Source organism: Macaca mulatta, chromosome 14 (genome assembly GCF_049350105.2).
Source record: "Macaca mulatta isolate MMU2019108-1 chromosome 14, T2T-MMU8v2.0, whole genome shotgun sequence".
NCBI classification, from domain to species: Eukaryota; Metazoa; Chordata; class Mammalia; order Primates; family Cercopithecidae; genus Macaca; species Macaca mulatta.
Window position 1 is genome coordinate 14,636,301 of NC_133419.1, and position 18,158 is coordinate 14,654,458.

General features: G+C 40.2%; 1 protein-coding gene across 8 annotated transcripts; it reads right to left on the reverse strand.

Moving 5' to 3' along the window:
- Nucleotides 1-979: 979 nt before the first annotated feature.
- On the reverse strand, nucleotides 980-12,168 carry FAM111A (FAM111 trypsin like peptidase A). 8 transcript variants are annotated; one of them, XM_015114129.3, is made up of 5 exons: nucleotides 12,053-12,168; nucleotides 11,831-11,938; nucleotides 11,321-11,505; nucleotides 7,062-7,179; nucleotides 980-4,272 (listed from the first exon to the last, which is right to left on the reverse strand). In XM_015114129.3, exons 4-5 carry the CDS (start codon nucleotides 7,140-7,142, stop codon nucleotides 2,518-2,520), a joined length of 1,836 nt encoding a protein of 611 aa, XP_014969615.3. In that variant the 5' UTR covers nucleotides 7,143-7,179; nucleotides 11,321-11,505; nucleotides 11,831-11,938; nucleotides 12,053-12,168; the 3' UTR covers nucleotides 980-2,517. The 8 variants fall into 8 exon arrangements, with proteins under 8 accessions (XP_014969615.3, XP_014969616.3, XP_077818922.1 ...); XM_015114130.3 differs by having other exon boundaries at nucleotides 7,062-7,218; XM_077962796.1 differs by having other exon boundaries at nucleotides 7,062-7,311.
- Nucleotides 12,169-18,158: the final 5,990 nt, after the last annotated feature.

Here is an 18,158-nt window from a genome sequence, read left to right on the forward strand (position 1 = left end):
ATACATACATTTTCTTTATAAGGCATATCGGAGCCATCTGTTGCTAGGGAACACTCGACAAAACCTCAGTTTTATGAATGGGGCCCATTTAAGCAGAAAAGTCACCACCAACAACAAAAAAGAAAAATGTGGAAAATGTACTAACTATATAAACAGAATCTGATTATATAGCATTCTAGAAGATGTAAAACCATATAGTAAAAAGATCAGTTTTTTTTTGTTTGTTTTTTGGCTGGCGTTCAGGCGAGAGGGGAGGGATATGAGGGATACATAGGTGAAACACAGATTTCTAGGGTAATGTAACTATTCTGTATGATAAAACCCACAGAACTTTACAGCACAGAGTGAATCAATGGATACACATTAAAATATCATTTAGGAGGTCAAGGGGTCAAAGGAAAGAATTCAAACTATGACAAGAAAATCTAACTATTATATGTATGTATGACTGTATTATAAGCATATAAAACGTCACTGAAGGAGGTGAGAAACAAGAGGGTGACGGAAATAACTTTGGGAATGAATGGAATATAAAAGACTAAAAGCAAGGAAATTGCATGTTGGCACTGTATTCTAGTTGATAAAATTATTTCCCATTGAGGTAGAGGTTAACAATTCTGACACTGCTATATATGTATACTTGGATTAAGCAATTAAGTGAATGTGTGAGGGATGGCAGGCATCTCATGCTTCTCAGTTTGGAGTTGAAATTTACAGATAAGGAAGGCATATATACATATGTATACATATACATATATGGGTAAATATACACACAAATATTTCTTTGCCCTGTCAGCTAAGGGGGCCTAAAAGAAACAACACCCCACCAGCGATGAGCATATCTAGTGCCTAGATCTTGGTTTCTAATACCATTCTTCATTAAAAGTCACCAGGTGTTTCACGGTGAGCAGGTCTGTGCAAACCTATCCCCAAAGACCAAAGAAACTGAGAGGCCAAACAAAGAGGCTGACAAATATGGTTTCTCAGAAAGAAACATTTAATAGGAACTTACAAACAGAAGCAATGTTTCTAGCAGCCACTAAATGGTGGCACTCACCCTCCCCAAAGTACCCTTTATATAGCAAGCATTTTTGGCAAAACATGTGTAGCTGGTCATATCTCAGACTTTCTTGTGAAACACTTGACCATTGGGGAGGTTAGATAAGCATCTTTATGAGGGGTTATCTGCACTATCAGCATTGTTTAAAGACATTGCTGCAGAATATCTTGGTATGCAGGAGTCAAACAGCAGTCATCGTGCCAGCTACACTTCAAGATGACATCACTCTTGCAATAAAACAGGCTGTTTTCCTACACTCCACCCCTTGAAACCAGCCCTTAAAATCCTACATGCCCACCTTCTGTTATAGTCCCTGCACCTAGAGGGAGGGTGCTTGATATTGCATGGCTTTAGTAGCATTGCAATGGCAATGGAAAACAGATTGGGTCCAGTGGAATTCCAAATGAGGGAGATTTGCAGGCTTGGTTGAATCATCTATACAGTCTTCATAATACCATGAAGTAAAACAATGAGAAAAACATAACATTAATAATCGAAATAGTAGAAATCTAAATAAAGTAATATGATGTTTAAGATATCTCTTGCCTCAATAGCCTATAAATATGGGAAGAGTGACTATCATCTGAATTTCAGGACCCATATATTCTGACAGTTTCAGTAATATGAGGATTTTGAAAATTCTAAAAGATTTTGAGATCATTTCTAATCAAGCATTTAGCTCTTATGTAAGCATTAACTGCAGCCCCAACTTTTGCAACTGATTGACCTGCACATTTTTCTGAGCACTTATTTTCCTTATGTCAGATGTAGGGAATCATGAGATGAACAAGTTTTAGTTCCTGCACTGTAGCAAATGAATTTAGGCAAAGATATGAAAGATGAAAAAACCCAATGATTATAAGACTTTTAGTGTCATGAAACTGATTATTATTTAATCTTGTTATTCTTCACATTGCTTGACTTTAAAATAGGGCAAGTTGGCCAGGCGTGGTGGCTCACACCTGTAATCCCAGCACTTTGGAAGGCTGAGGCAGGCAGATCACGAGGTCGGGAGTTCGAGACCAGCCTGACCAACATGGTGAAACTGTCTCTACTAAAAATGCAAAAAAAAAAAAAAAAATTAGCTGGGTGTGGTTGCGTTTGCCTGTAATCCCAGCTACTCAAGAGGCTGAGGCATAAGAATCGCTTGAACCTGGGAGGTGGAAGTTGCAGTGAGCTGAGATTGCACCACTGCACTCCAGCCCAGGCGACAGAGTGAGACTTAGTCTCAAACAAAACAAAACAAAGAAACAAACAAAAAACTGGGCAAGTTATAGTCCATCTCAGAGTGTTTTTAGGACTAATTTCTTCATGTGCTTAGAAAAATGCCTGGCAGATAGAAAATGGTCATTATTATTATTATTGATAAGATGACCATTTTGGAATTTAGAAAACCATTATCAATGCCTATGAAATAACTCCATAAGTCATTCCCTTAAATCTAACAGACTGAATTCTCACAAGTCCTCACCACTTATCATTTCTACATCCTGCTGACTTACAAATACTTCTTCATACCATGGCTTATATCTTTGCTTAATATCAAGGAGGATGGATTCCATAGTAGAGCCAAACTCAATGATACTACGAGTCTCATTTTGGTAGTTATAAGTAAAGCCAGCAACATGCATGGCCACCAATGAACCTTTTGAATCAAACACAGGGGAGCCGGAAGCCCCGAAGAAAAACTCAGTGTCATAGGTAATCACATCAGGGTTGTGAACTATTTCCTCGAAACTGCTTTGAGTATACATATGGACATACTCTGGACTTTCTGCTTCTTTAGACTGAACATGTTCCTGACATTTCTTTGCTCGCTGACCCTGGGGGATCACAGCACAAGCATCAATATGCTTTTTGTCTCCATATGGATGGCCAATAATATGTATCAACCCACTAAGTGGCACAGGAGTAATTCCATTGTATAGTTCCATAGGTACTTGTTGTCCATTTTCCTTCAGTTTCAGGACAGCATAGTCAAGCTCTTCATTATGTATCTCAAACCAAGGTTCAACGAAAAAGTAGTTTGTTTCCTTTCCTTCTGGCTCTTCATAACCAAATGTCACCCTTACACATTGACCAATTATGGCTGCCCACTTACTTGGCTCTATTCCGTCTCCCACAATGTAATCTATTACATGCCGACAAGTTAAAATGAACAATCCTTTAAAAACAAAGCAGGTGGCGCAACCCATAGTTGCACTGTCCCAGAATAAGTACCCAACTGAGTCACTGCGATGTGCAAGAAGTTTCACTACTTTAATCGAAGAAGAGTTTTTTGTTACTTTCCCAAACCTTACTCTATGCAATTTAAATAATGTTTCCCCATTTTTTACTTTCATTTTTTTCTTGAAGTTTTCCTTGATTTTTTCACTTTCTCTTTTCAGACTGGGGTACTGAGCCACGATTTGTTCTCTCAACACACAGGTGTTTCTTTTCTCTGACTCAGGATTCCAAGAAGCTGCTGCACTGGGGACCATTCTTTTCTCAACCTCAACCTGAAAGTGTTTGCCTTCTAATTCATCAACTGGCTGGGTGCTTTCTAAAATAGAGTCATTGTTTTCAATGAGTTTCCAATCATCATTCTCCAGAAAGGAAAGAAATCTGCCATCCTTGCACAGAGCGTCCTTGATGGTTTCTCCTTTGAAAGCATAAACACAGAGTTTGCACCCTTTTTTGTGAAGCTTCCCACATTTAACAATCTTTCTTTTGTACTTCCCAATTCCAACTGCATGAATGTAAAATTTGACACATTCAGTCGATGCTTTGTCATGCCGGCCAAATACGTGGTTATCTTCCTTCTGCTTACTTTTACTTTGGGAAAACGTAATGACCACATGGCAGCTTTCAGGGAAACAACTGAGGGGCATTCCCAGGTTTATGTACCCTTGGATTCCTTCTGTGCCACGCACAAGCATTTCTTGGCCTTGGTGAGTTTCTATCTCTTTTCTGAGAGCCTGGAGAGTGTTGAGAGCCATATATAAGCTACCATTCTCACTATGTGTGAGCTCATGTTTCATATTTTGGTTTTTCCTGTAGTTTACATCCAAGGTAACAAGTATTATCCTATTTTTGGGCATAGTCTGGTCTTCTGGATTTTTCTTAAGTGAATGGAATTCTTGAGCCTGGGTATTAGTTACGTCTCTTGGGCCTCCTCTAGACTCCATCCTGATTTGAGAAGTACTGGAATTATTCTGTTGCTTTTTAGAGACCTAAAAATAAATGTTAAGATACTTTAAAACTCTGAATGCAACCCTCGTCTTTTGTTTCTCTTTTCAGGTATGCAATTCACAAAATTCCTATGAGAAACTTGGAACTAATCTAAAAGGGCCAGTGAATAAAATTAAATCACTGCTTGACATGGGATCCAAAATGAAAGCTTAGCTTCCTATAACATCTGTTAGATGAACTCTCGATACTACTACACTAGTGTATTTTTCTGAAAAATATGAGGGAAGAAACAAATTTTTTTCCCAGGTGCCTCTAAAACAGAGATTCTTAAAAGCTCACTAGCGGCCGGGCATGGTGGCTCACGCCTGCAATTCCAGCATTTTGGCAGGCCAAGGCAGGGGGATCACCTGAGGTCAGGAGTTCGAGACCAGCCTGACCAACATGGTGAAATCCCGTCTCCACTAAAAATACAAAAATTAGCCGGGTATGGTGGCATGCGCCTGTAGTCTCAGATACTTGGGAGGCTGAGGCTGAAGAATCGCTTGAACCTGGGAGGTGGAGGTTGCAGTGAGCCAAGATTGAGCCATTGCGCTCTAGCCTGGGCAACAAGAGTTGCTCCATCAACCGCCCCCCCAAAAAAGTCCACTAGTATTTGAAACAGTTTTATTTCAGGACTTGTTTATTATCTTCAGCTATATAATTTTTATATTTCCTGAGGACAATGATAAATTACAGCAAAAAAATTGTTCTTGAAATACTGAATTCAGCAATAGGCTACCACAATTTATTATAAGCATGACATATTAAACAAAATCATCATTATTTAACTAATCATTTGGTTATAATATAGTTATTTGTGACATAAATACTATGATTCACCCAGCATATAGCATGAAAAGAACTCAAATTATTTTCTCTATTACATCCAGTAATCCCCAAATTTTATAAAATAAGGAGGAACAAACATGACTTATCTGTCCTTTTGATGGAGAAACTAAGGCACTGAAAGTTTTTCTTGTAGACATCTTTTCTAGGGTCACATGATAACCAATAAATAGAGTATCAAAATTGCAATTCCTAATCCAATTATTTTTTCCATTGGACTAGTGTATATATTCTTTTTGGTAAACTTTGCATTTATGATTGTCATTTTTGTAGGGCATTATCTTAACAAACAGGGGTGAAGGTGGGGAGTGGAATTAAATAAAGAGGATTAATCAAATAGTAGAAACTCGATGAAAAATTAGAGTGTCTGTTTCTTATGTCTAAAAAACACATTTTTCCCAAGTCATATTCATCATGGCATGGGTACCAGCAGATATGGGTCCATATGCCAGCAATGCCCCTTACTGCTACTGGGAATAACAATGCCAGGAATATTGTAAAGATTAAGTGTAGCATCATTGTATGACAATGCCTAGCACAATGACTAGCACATGTTAACATTTGTTTCTCTTCTTTATACTAATATTCCAGATCAAAAATAAATAAATAAAAGGGACTTAAGGTAATACAAATTTCCTTGGGCACACATATGAACTCTCAAAGAGCATCCCTTCAGCCTAAGGCTATCAGAAACATCTTTTCATACACCCTGTTGGAGTACTATGATAAATTTCCTATTTATTAAAGTGATTCTTGGGCAGACATAGACACCTCTGAAAGGGGAAGAGGAATAGGATATAGTAATTAGCTCTGTCATGGAATAGGATAGAGAAAAACATAACTAAGTTTGCCTTAGACTTTTTAGATACTTGGATATTCTAGTTTTCCAGAACCGGGAAAAACAAAACAAAACAAGTTGAGAAATTGTAAGCTGCATACTCAAATGTTTATCATTCTTCAACATTTTTCTTGATAAATTCAAGGAGCATTTTAGACTCAGGGAAAGACACAATTGTTTGATACGATAACAGAGCCCAATCAGTAGAAAAAGGCCCAATTACATGTCATTAAACTTAACTCCAAGTCTTCACTTCATTCCTGTCTTAAGCAACAACTCACTTGCTCCCTCTTCTCCAATAAACAAATTGAAGATTTGTCAGAATCCTTCCTGACTTCCTAACAAGGTTATGGTAAGAACAAATATATCAAAAAATTGTTTTATAAACTGTATTCAAACGTGGGTTATAATTACAATTGAATAGCTCAGCCACATTTGGAATGGTATATGTTTTCATGCTATGAAATTGCATTAATTTTGGTTTATTACATAGTTTACTGTAACATACTGTATTGAAGTTTTTGTTATTCAAGAAATATTAAAATAGTTTTTCATTAAAGACTGCTTTGATATAGCCAAGATTTGTATTACAACTCCCTTCCCCATGCTACCCCCAAAATAGAAAGGATAAAATAAGTAAGGACAATTTTAGTTATTTAATATTTCCAACACTCCAGGTAATTTCTTGGCAAGAAGAACTATAAAACCCAATGCCAAGGATAGGTAAGTCTAATATTGGTAAACAGGCTTTAGTATACGTGGGTTCTGTATCTATGGGTTCAACCAACTGCAGATTGAAAATATTTTGGGAATAAAAACTAGTGTGCCTGAACTAAACATGCATGACTTTTTTCTTGTCATTATTCCCTAAGCAATATAGTATATCAACATTTTACATAGCATTTACCTCTTATTAGGTAATATAAATAATCCAGAGATGATTTAAAGTATACAGGAGGATATGATACATTATATGCCAATACTATGACATGTTATGTGAATAATTTGAGCATTCATGGATTTTGGTATCCAAGGGAGATCCTGGAACAAATCCCACATGGATACCAAGGGATGACTAGATTACATAAGTAGAATTTACAGACATACCGGAGAAAAATAGTGATCGATTTTCATATTACATTTTTCATTGACTGAGTGCTTCTGTGACCTCTGCTTCTTACAGCTCATGATGGCTTGAAGATGAATGGATGGTTCAGCTGAAATACTAATTTCAAATTTTCAAGTTATAGCAGTATCTTCAAAGCTGTCATTAATTGTACAGAGGAAAAGATTAGCTGGTGTCCTATGTCCCATCTTTCCCCTTGAGCTCCAGCCTTGCTCTCCCTGGAGATGGTACCTTAGCAAATAGATAGTTTATTCACCAACTATAATCACCTCAACAATAAAAGCTCCCTTTTCCAGAATACTGCGTGTCAGGCACTTCATGAAAATTATACTAAACACTTTATGAAAATTATCTCTAGTTGCAAATTCCTATAGATACTATGCAAATTAGGTATATCTACACTTTGCTGATGACGAAAGTATAGCTTAGAGAAGGTAGACGAGCTGCCCAAGGCCAGAGCTATGTGGCAGAGGTGGAATTCAAATGCAGGTATAAATAATATAATAATTTTCAGTTGGAAATTTCAAAAAGGTGTTCTACTTACATTGATGTTAAAATCTGGTCTCCATTTAAGATGAAGACGGCAAGGGAAGATAAAATTACAGGGAAGTGGTGAGGAAACAGCTGATGAAAGAAACTTGGAATGAGATTTTAAAAAGAAATCTGGGGCCGGGTGCAGTGGCTCACGCCTGTAATCCCAGCACTTTGGGAGGCTGAGACAGGCGGATCACGAGGTCAGGAGATTGAGACCATCCTGGCTAACATGGTGAAACCCCGTCTCTACTAAAAAAAAAGTACAAAAATTAGCCAGGTGCAGTGGCGGGCACCTGTAGTCCCAGCTACACTGGAGGCTGAGGCAGGAGAATGGCTTGCAGTGAGTGGAGATCACTCACTACCTGGGAGGCAGAGCTTGCAGTGAGTGGAGATCGCGCCACTGCACTCCAGCCTGGACGACAGAGCGAGACTCCGTCTCAAAAAAAAAGAAAAAAAAGAAAGAAATCTGGAAAGTGTGCCAGGTATGATAGTCAGAAACCTTAGGTTGCTGCTTTAGATTTTTTGTTTAAAGAGGTATTTTTCCTTCTATCTCTCCTCTGATGTCTCCCTAGAAGAGGTTGAACAAACTTTAAATAAAATAGTGACATCTTCAATAGTAATAAATACCGCTAGAAAAACAAATACCATTGAGGGCAGCAGCCATATCTGTCCTTAGTACCTCAATATCTAAAAACTATGTCTGAGACATGTCAGGCCCTTGAAAAAGATACATTTCTAAAGGTACATTCAATAAACGAATGGAATAGGCATACAGTGTACTATGCCCTTTTCTAAATGCTTTTCATCAACTACCTCATGTAATTCTTACAACCCTATGAGATAGGTACTATCATCTCATTTTACTGGCAAAGAGCTGGAACACCCAGGGAGCTTAAACTTCTACTCAAGGTCATACAACTCAGAGAATATACTTTCAAGACTTTTTATTATGAAAAATTTATTAGAGAAAAAAATGAGAGAATGGTATAATGAACCTGTACATACCTATCACATAGTTAACAATTGTTCATTTTTGCCAACTTATATAACAGTGAAACAGTAAAAGAACTAACATAACTAACTTTATTTTTGTTCACGGGGCCTTTACCCATTCATGCATAGAGGGGAGGTTAATTTTAGAGCAGTGAGATAATATGCAAAAACACGTAGTTTTAAAAACTAACTCTGGGATTAAAGGGAAAGTATGTAAACAACTACACATCGTTAAAAATTTATAGGAGGGTTGTGATGTGGAGAATAAATATAATCTTTAGATAACTTCCATTTGACAAGAAATACAGGGGCTAGAACATAAGTTAAACAACAACATGTAGAAGCAGCCCAGGAAATCAACATGCTATAGAGACAACTTATCTGTTCTCTTCAACAAATCAATGCTTGGGCTCACTGGAACATCAGGACAAAGACATTCCCAACCTTCTTGGACCCCTGATGGTGCTCAGATGTCTGCAGTCAATGGTCACTTCTTGATTGTAAATCCCTTCTCTTCCCCATGCCCTTAACATAAAGAGCCTGAAACTTGTACTCACTTAAGAGGGTACTTTGGGATGCTAGTCTGCCAACTTTTCAGTTTGCTGGCTCTCTGAAGGAACCTGCTTTTCCTCCCACCAACTCTCATCTCTGATGTTTGGCTTTGAGGTGTGAGTTGCTGAACTTGGGTTTGGCTACCCTTACACCATCCTTTTATTTTACTAGATGATTTATGTTACAGCTAGAAACATCATGACATTTAAACGCTAATGGTCACTTCCCATCTCTAAAAATTACATACTTTTTCTTATATAATCACAATACTGATTTATTCATACTAGGATCCAACTGAAGTACAGTTTCCTTTATATGTCTTATACGGCTCTTTTGTTCTAGAAAAAGCATTGATTTGTTGAAGAGAACAGAGAAATTATCTCTAGAGAATGTTCACCTCCTGGGTTGCTTCCTCATGTCATTGTTCATCTAGCCCCTGTATTTCTTGTCAAATGGAAGTTATCTAAAGGCTACGTTTACTCTCGTAACCATTCCACTACGGAGCAAGAGTCCTGGCTTTCTAGTTTACTGTCAATCAATGACTACGGAAATTCATTTAGCCTTTCTGTGCCTCAATTTCTTGTTTGTAAAAAGAAGCAATGATTCTAAATGAGATAATGAATATGGAAGTGCTAAAATAATGTTAGACCTTATAAGACCGTCTGAGTTCAAATATCAGGTAGCCACTTCCTAGCTGCATGACCTTGGGCATATTAATTAACTATTCTTCCCTCATTTTCCTCACCCTAAGATGGGAATCAACCTTGTTATGAAGATTAAGGAATACATTGTGGTCTGGGCACGGTAGCTCATGCCTATAATCCCACCACTTTGGGAGGCCAAGGCTAATGAATCACTTGAGGTCAGGAGTTTCAGACCAGCTTGGCCAACCTGGTGAAAACCTGTCTCTACTAAGAATTTAAAACTAGCTGGGCATGGTGGTGGGTGCCTGTAATCCCAGCTACTTGGGAGGCTGAGGCAGGAGAATGGCTTGTACCTGGGCGGCAGAGGTTGCAGTGGGCTGAGATCATACCACTGCCCTCCAGCCTGACCAACAGAGCAAGATGCCATCTCTCTCTCTCTCTCTCTCACATACACACTATATATATGTACACATATGTATATGCAATCTATCTATACATAGTATGTGTGTGTATATATGTATATAAAGAGAGAGCATGCAAAGCCTTTAAAACGCTGCCTGTAATAGGTTGCCCAGTAAATAATCAATAAAAAGGTGATGTAAATGTTATCAATATCAATACACTCACTACAGGGGTACTTTTTAAACAGCAGAGAACCTAGGAAAACAAAAATAGAAAATATATAATTGCGGAACTGGTCTATGTTGCAACATCCTTAAATGCAAGAACTTGTTGCCCAACTATTAAGAAAATCTAGGGATTCACTGTGTCTGTTTATGAAGTCTCATCTTAGGAAGTCTGAGAGAGGATCCAGCTGCTTTAGGAGTGATTAATAGACACAGACTAAAAAGAAAATAAAATGGGCAGAAAGAAACATGAATTTTGCATGTACTTGAGCAATCACAGTGGAAAGGGGCAAGAGGTTAAGAAAACACTCCAATATCCTCTCTTTCCTACATTGTCTCCAGTATCCAGGATGAATCAGATTATATCAAAATATAAAGAACTCTTAGCTATCCTATACCAACCCTTGTTTTATACTTGAGGTCAGGGTTCTACTTAGCTAAATGACTTGCTTGGCTTCCTACAGCAAAGGGATAAAGCAGTGCGGCCTGGGGCCCATGTCCAGCCCACCTAACAGCTCCCCTTAGGAATTTCTCTGTCTCTCAATCTCTCCTTCCTTCCCTCTCTTCTTCCCCCTCTCTGCCTCCCTCCCTCTCCTCCCCTCCTTCACTCTCCCTCTCTTCCTGCTTCTCCCCACCCCAACCCCCACTTTCTGCCTTTCCAGGGGCAAGGGCAGGAGTCGAGGCCAACTCTAAGCCTCTTCCAATCTTACCACGCCGCCCCGCTCCCTCCCCTCGACCCGGCACACAAGGGGACTTAAAGCACCACCAAAATAAAACTTGCGTCCTCCCGGCTCCCCAGATGGGTGGCGCTGTCAGTCCCTGACTTCCGGGCACCCAGCTCCCTCCCCTCCCAGTCGGGACTCGAGCCCGCCGCGGCCGCGCCGTACGTACCCCGTGGAGCACCCCAGCGCTCTATGTGCTCTCTCACTGCGCGCCTCGCCAGCACTGGGCCTGGAATCCAGCGCTCAGTGCAGGTCCCGCTCGCATTTGAGGAAGCAAAGACTCCAGAGCTCCAGCTCGGCGGGAAACGGAGCAGGTGGGGCTAGGGGTTTGAATCGCCAGCCTTTTAAGGTTGTCTGCGAACCAATTGGTTACTTTCTTTCACTTTTAAATCAGCCGTGCCTCTTCCGCCTAAACCTCCCACGCACCTCTCCCCTCTTCTGTCTCTCCTTTCTTTTGCTTCTGTGGACCACTGGAAAAGCTGGGAGACTGGCCGTTCGGGGGCCTCAGGTAGCTGCAGCGTGCAGTACTTGACGCTGTGTTTATATCAGACAGCACTGCCAGTCGGAAACAAAACTTTCTGAACTTCCTAATCCCCAGAGCCAGCGTGAGAAGCAGACTTGAACCTGTTCTCTTCCCTTGAACTTTTCTTTTACACGAGTACAACAAAAAACAACTCACCTGGGGAGTGGCGCGTCTGGCCGATGGACTGAAAGATACTGGAGTTTGTCTTTCTCTTTAGACAGCAACTCACCTACTTCGGAAGCCGATTGGCTGCGGTGGGGATACCTGGTGGCATACAAAAAAAGAGTGGTTGGAAAGGCAAGGCCGAGGGAGCGCGCCCATCCTACGCACCCACAGCGATCCTCCTTGACGCCGCGAGCAGGACCCTGTCTCACTGACCTCGCTGCCCACGGCGGTCCTTGCCTCCTTCTATTCTCCAGGTTTCCCCAGTCCCGAGTATTGGAAAGCGAGAACTAAAGCGAAAGCGTCCTAGTCACGGGTAGGTTGGCCTGGGCGGGGCTGCAGAGGGAGCAGGAAATCAAAACTCAGATGTGGGAGGAGCTGGGATGTTGGCGGCAGAGCTAGCTTGAGTCTCGCGCGCGCGGGAAGCGTAGGCGGAAGTCGGGGCGCAAGAATGTGCTTGTCCTCGCCTGTACATCATGGCTGGGGAGGAAGCGTGGAGGCACCAGGCTGGGGTCTGCAGCGCGCCACCTGCTGCAGCCCACAGGAGGCCCTGAGGCTAGTTGGGTAAGTGGGGACATGCAGGCATTTCCCAGGGGGCGGCATCCCCAGCAGATGGGATAGGCCTGGACACTCGGACAAAATCACTAAGAAGCCGCGGATGCAGGAAGAGTAAACGTCCTTGTCATAAATCGATTCTCCAAACGTTCATCAATATGTGGAGACGTTGATGATAGTGATGAAGAAGATGATACGGGCTCTAGGAATATGCATCTGAAAGCGGATGATCAAAGAAGATTGGAGAGGGTTTTCAAGGCAGCCTGCTGTTTAAGAACCTGCATTCTGAGTAGATGTGTTTTGGAGAAGGCGACTACAGTCACAAAGGGGACGACTTTTATGCAATCGACAGAGGACTGTATGATGTATATAAACAGATAGGGTTGAATGGTGTGTTGGTAACTACAAAACACGTGGGAATTTGGAGGAAGGAACTGGCCTTAAATGCATGTACAATACACCAAGGGAAGCTAAAATTACGGCTTCATCTCCTGTGGGTTCTTTGGGGTTTGGATAGAGTAAACTTAAAACATATTTGAATGCTGACTTTTTCTGTGATACTCACTTTTGGAATCTGTGCATTCCTAGATTCAGAAAGGGTAATCACAGCTATTACCCAGCATCCAAACAATGGCAGCCAAGAGTTCTACTCTGGAGACAATTTTCGTTCTTTCTTTCTTTCCTTCTTTCATTCCTTCCTTCTTTCTCTTTCTCTTTTTTCTTTTATTCTTCCTTCTATCCTTCTTCTCCTTTCTTTCTCTTTCTTTCTCTCCCTCCCTCCCTCCCTCTCTCTCTCTCTTTCTTTCTTTCTTTCTTTTTTCCTTCCTTCCTTCTTTCTTTTTTTCTTTTATCTTTGTTTCTCTCTCAATTTTCTCCCTCCCTCCTTCCCTCCTTTCTTCCTTCTTTCTCTTTTGCCTGTTTTACATTTCAATGTGTAAGCAAATGGTGATTAAAGGACAATAGGCTTAAAATATTCTAAAACAAGGGTGTTAAGAATTGAATATACTGATAAAATTTGTTTCCAAAAGGAAGGGTTATATATTAGGTGAGAGTGTAAATTAGTTCAACCATTGTGGAAAACAGTGTGGCAATTCCTCAAAGATTTAAAAAGAGAACTAACATTCAACCCAGCAATCCCATGACTGGGTATGCACCCAAAGGAATATAAATCATTCTTTCGACACATGAACACATATGTTCCTTGCAGCACTGTTCACAATAGCAAAGAATCAACCTAAATGCCTGTCAATGGTAGACTGGATAAAGAAAACTCAGTATACCATTGAATACTACACAGCCATAACAAATAATGAGATCATGTCCTATACAGGGACATGGATGGAGCTAGAGGCCATTATTCTTGGCAAACTAATGCAGGAACAGAAATCAAATACTGCATAGTATCACTTATAAGTGGGAGCTAAATGATGAGAACACATGGACACACAGAGGGGAACAACAGACGCTGGGGCCTATCGGAGGGTGGAGGATGGGAGGAGGGAGAGGATCAGGAAAAATAACTAACGGGTACTCGGCTTCATACCTTGGTGGTGAAATAATCTGTACATCAAACCCCCATGACATGAGTTTACCTATATAACAGACCTGCACATGTACCACTAAACTTAAAAGTAAAGTTTTAAAAAAAGTTTTCAATCTATGAAGTTGAGATTTACTAGGAAGGTTATTCAAATGATTTTGATATATTAAAATATTAGTGCACAAGGAAATAATAAAAAGTTATTATTATAGAAGATATAAAACATGTTCCTCTACCTAATATCTGCGCAGCTAAACCTACTATGTACCAAGATATTTATCAACATTCTTTCTGAAATTTTTGTCATTTTGTATAATTTTAATTATATTTCTTTTAAAAACGTTTATGGCATCATAAGTTACGTGTTGGCTTACTGCTGAAAGGGCATAAAATAACAATTCTTAAACTTTATGTGTATTTGCAATGAAATACATTTTGGCTTTAGGCAATAGGAACATAACTTTTTTTGGATGAAAGATTATTGTCACATTTTTTCTTCATTATCCGACATCTTTGTCATTTTCTTAACTTATATTACTAATTACAGTTCTCTACATTTTCAAAAAAAAGTCTAATATTGACATTTATTTCTCTGTAGCAAACTTTGGCTATTGTTTTTTCTACTAATTTCGGGCAAAAATGAAGTATTAATTTCAGTTACAAAATACAGCTTAGTAAGATCTAAACCAAATAAAATTCACATTCTAAAGTCTACAAACAAGTTTTTAAAAGGTATTTTGGCCATTAAACTTATTTATTAAATTTAATTTTCGTCTTCTAAGGACCAGAGTTCTTACAATTACTATGAAGCTCCTATTCTATAATCATAGCCTGGGTTCATTGTCAGTGCTTCATTAAACAGGCTATTTTTTCTTTCTTTTTTTTTTTGGGAGACAGAGTCTCGTTATGTTGCCCAGGCTGGAGTGAAGTGGCACAATCTTGGCTTTCACCTCCATCTCCCAGGTTCAAGTGATTCTCATGCCTCAGCCACTTGAGTAGCTGGGACTACAGGATTTCGCCATATTGCCCAGGCTGGTCTTGAACTCCTGAGCTCAGGCAGCCCACCCACCTTGGTCTCCCAAAGTGCTAGGATTACAGGCATGAACCACCGCACCCAGCCAATTTCTTAATTCTTAGACTAAATCTACAGGGGACACACTTTTTCCAACATTAGCTGCAAAGGGATTTTTTCCTTCACACTTAAGTCACAGTCAGTAGTTTTTTTGTTTCTGTTTCTGTTTTTGTTTTTGTTTTTTTCCTGTATTTTTGTTTCCTTGTTTGCTTTTATTTGGGAAAACGCCTTTTTTGATAGTAAGAAATTACTTTTTACAGTGTGAGGTCAAAAACAGCATGGGGTGATTTTTCTTCCACACCTTTTTATTCCTGCCTCTTGCTGTAAATAGTTGCACAGTTAAAAGCAGAATGGACTTAACGGAGTATCATTTATATTTATAATTGCTGTATTTGTAATTCTGCTAGAAGTGAATTCTGTTATAATCAAAGGTTACACTGTTATCTGAATGCTTGAAAAATATGTAAAAATAATGCTCTTGTGGCTTTTCATAGGTTTATAGTCTATAAACACTAATTTTAATCAATAATTCATATCATTTATGATTAATTTTATTACGAGAAACAATAATAGATGTAAGCCTAATTATTTTGTGACAGCTGGTGTGTTTGGAGTATTTGCCATCACCCTTAAATATGATACCCTGGCTGGAAAGTATTTATTTGATAAAGTACCTTTAAGAAATTATATAAAATATGTAAAAGCATAACCTTATGCACATTTTTAAAGCAAGGCCTTCTTGTAGGAAAAATATTACATCACGCATGAAGATGTTTTGTTTTCTATTATTATTTGAATTTATTTTAAAAGCCATTACTGCTCTGTATATGTGTATGTGTGTATATATGTATACATATATGTATACATATACATATATATACACACACATATGTATGAAACCAAAAATTCCAGGTTCATCATATTCTACACAGATTTCCTTTTTTGTTGCCCTAACTTATTCTTAATCATTGAAAGCACTGAAAATCAATACCTGTTTGATAAATCAAGATGCGTGATCAAGGTAAAAATGCCATAGTTATTATATATAAAACTTTCTTATCATTACTTTTGTAGTAACTTTTAAAAGGGGTGGTGGTGGTGTGGGATACCTTGGCAAAGTCCAGCTTGGCTGCTTGACTGCTTTCACTGGCCTGGCTAACACTTAGGTCTGCCCAGGGAAGGAGCAGGTAGTGTGTAGAGGGAAATGACCTCTGCTGCCATACTGCTTTGAGTTCCTCTCTGAGTTTGGCATTTACATGTGTCTGTTTCATTTAATACTCTCAATAACCCTGTGGGGAAGGTAAGGTTATCTTCACCATTTCACAACAAGCTTTAGCAAATAATTGTGCAGAAACATCCTTATGAGGATTTGTACTCCCATCTGAAACCAGAAGCCAAACTTATTCTATTGAATGATGACTGCCTCTCATATCTAACTGCAAAAAGGCACAGTTGCTTACTCCTTCCTACTTTACTGCTTTTTCATTCATCCAATCATCTATTCAAGGTATAAATTTCTGGTGGCAATTTACAAGATCTGGTGCCAGATTCTATGAAGGGTAAAATGTTGAGTCCTGCCCTCAAATAGGGAAGACAGAGAAGGTACACAAATAATATCATTTCCACAGTGGTTTCATTCATTTAAGACACGTGTTAATTACTACTTTGTGCCAGGTGTTGTACTGGATATTGGGGAACAGAGGTGAATGAATATGATTCTCACATTCATGGACCCAGAGCAGTTTAATGCAATATTGTATCTAAGCCTAGTGCTTTACCAGGTCACATCTCATAGCCTATCCAATATATTAAAATGCACACACATTCTACGTTAAATACATGTGTTTGCTGTTTAATCTAGTTTGAAGTACTTGAAGAATTGGAAGAACCAGTCGCCGAGTGTGGAAAATTGTTCTCAGATCTTCCCCCTTCCCTGTACACACACCGGTTGCCTGTTGACTTTGCAGTTCCTCCCCACCCCATCAATGTTGGGCTTTAGGCAGTAGAATGTAGACAGAACTAACACTGTGCTGAGCTCGACACCGGAAGCCACTGCATCTTTCTGTTTGCCTCTGTTCTGGTTCTGTCATTGCGTGTAAAGAACATGCCCCCGCTAATACTGTCTCATAGAGGGCATGAGGCTAAATGAGGTAGCCTATGGGATGGTCGTAGAGATGTACCTGGCACGAATGCTCCGGAAATGGCGTGGCGCCATTATTACTTCTGTTACTACTACCATGTTACTCTGTTTTGATGTTTACTTGTCTAGATGGTTGTGCATGATTTTTAGGTTTTGGATAAATATTACCAAATTACTCAACCACTAGCAGGAAAAGGTGATGTTCATTTCAACTTGAGGTCACAAGTGTTGCGAGATCGGGATTCCTAGGAGCCAGATCATAGACTCCAGCTCAGTCCAAAACCTGGAAGGCAAAGAACCTCTACGAGGGTAATGCCCTCATAAGGACTCTCCGTTTGGACTCTTAAGGGGGTGTCCGCCCCATCAAGACTCCGGAGGCTGCTAGCCTTCCTCCTTCCAGAAAAGGAAATAACCACCGCGCCCGTCCTAGCTGTGGCCGGAGGTTCAAGCGCCCGGGCTGCAGGGACTAGTAGGGGCGCGCGATCTGTAGTGGCCTCCGTCTTCCTTGTACCTCAGGACGCAGAAACCCGCCCCGCTTTCCTCCAGACCTCACCGCACGAAAGACCCTCCAAGACCCTCTCGAGGCGCCCGCAGTACTCCTTAATTCGCAGCTCTACAGAATGAGACCAGCGTGGCAGCTCCCTTTCAGGACGGCTCCCGAGAGAGGTGAGAGCAGCCCCTAAAACTCAAGCAGGAAAGGCGTTTCTTCCTAACCGGGGTTGGGAGTGCCGCGCGCTGCCAGCAGATAGCGACAGAGGATGAGCCTGCGGAAAGCTGGTAAGCGGAAGGCGGAGCCGAGGCGAGGACCGACATCCCTCATGCCAACGGCAGCACGGCGTGGAAATGGTTTACCCAGTCCTCAGTTCTCTAGGACAGAGCTTGAGCCTTCTGGGAAACCGCATTTCCCCGACTGAGTGTTGGGGAAGCTGGAGTGGTTAGTGGGGGTGTCAAGTTGGGAAGCTGAACGTTCACTTCCTTGTGCTCCTCTGAGAACCATCTGTTGGTCTAAAGGTGC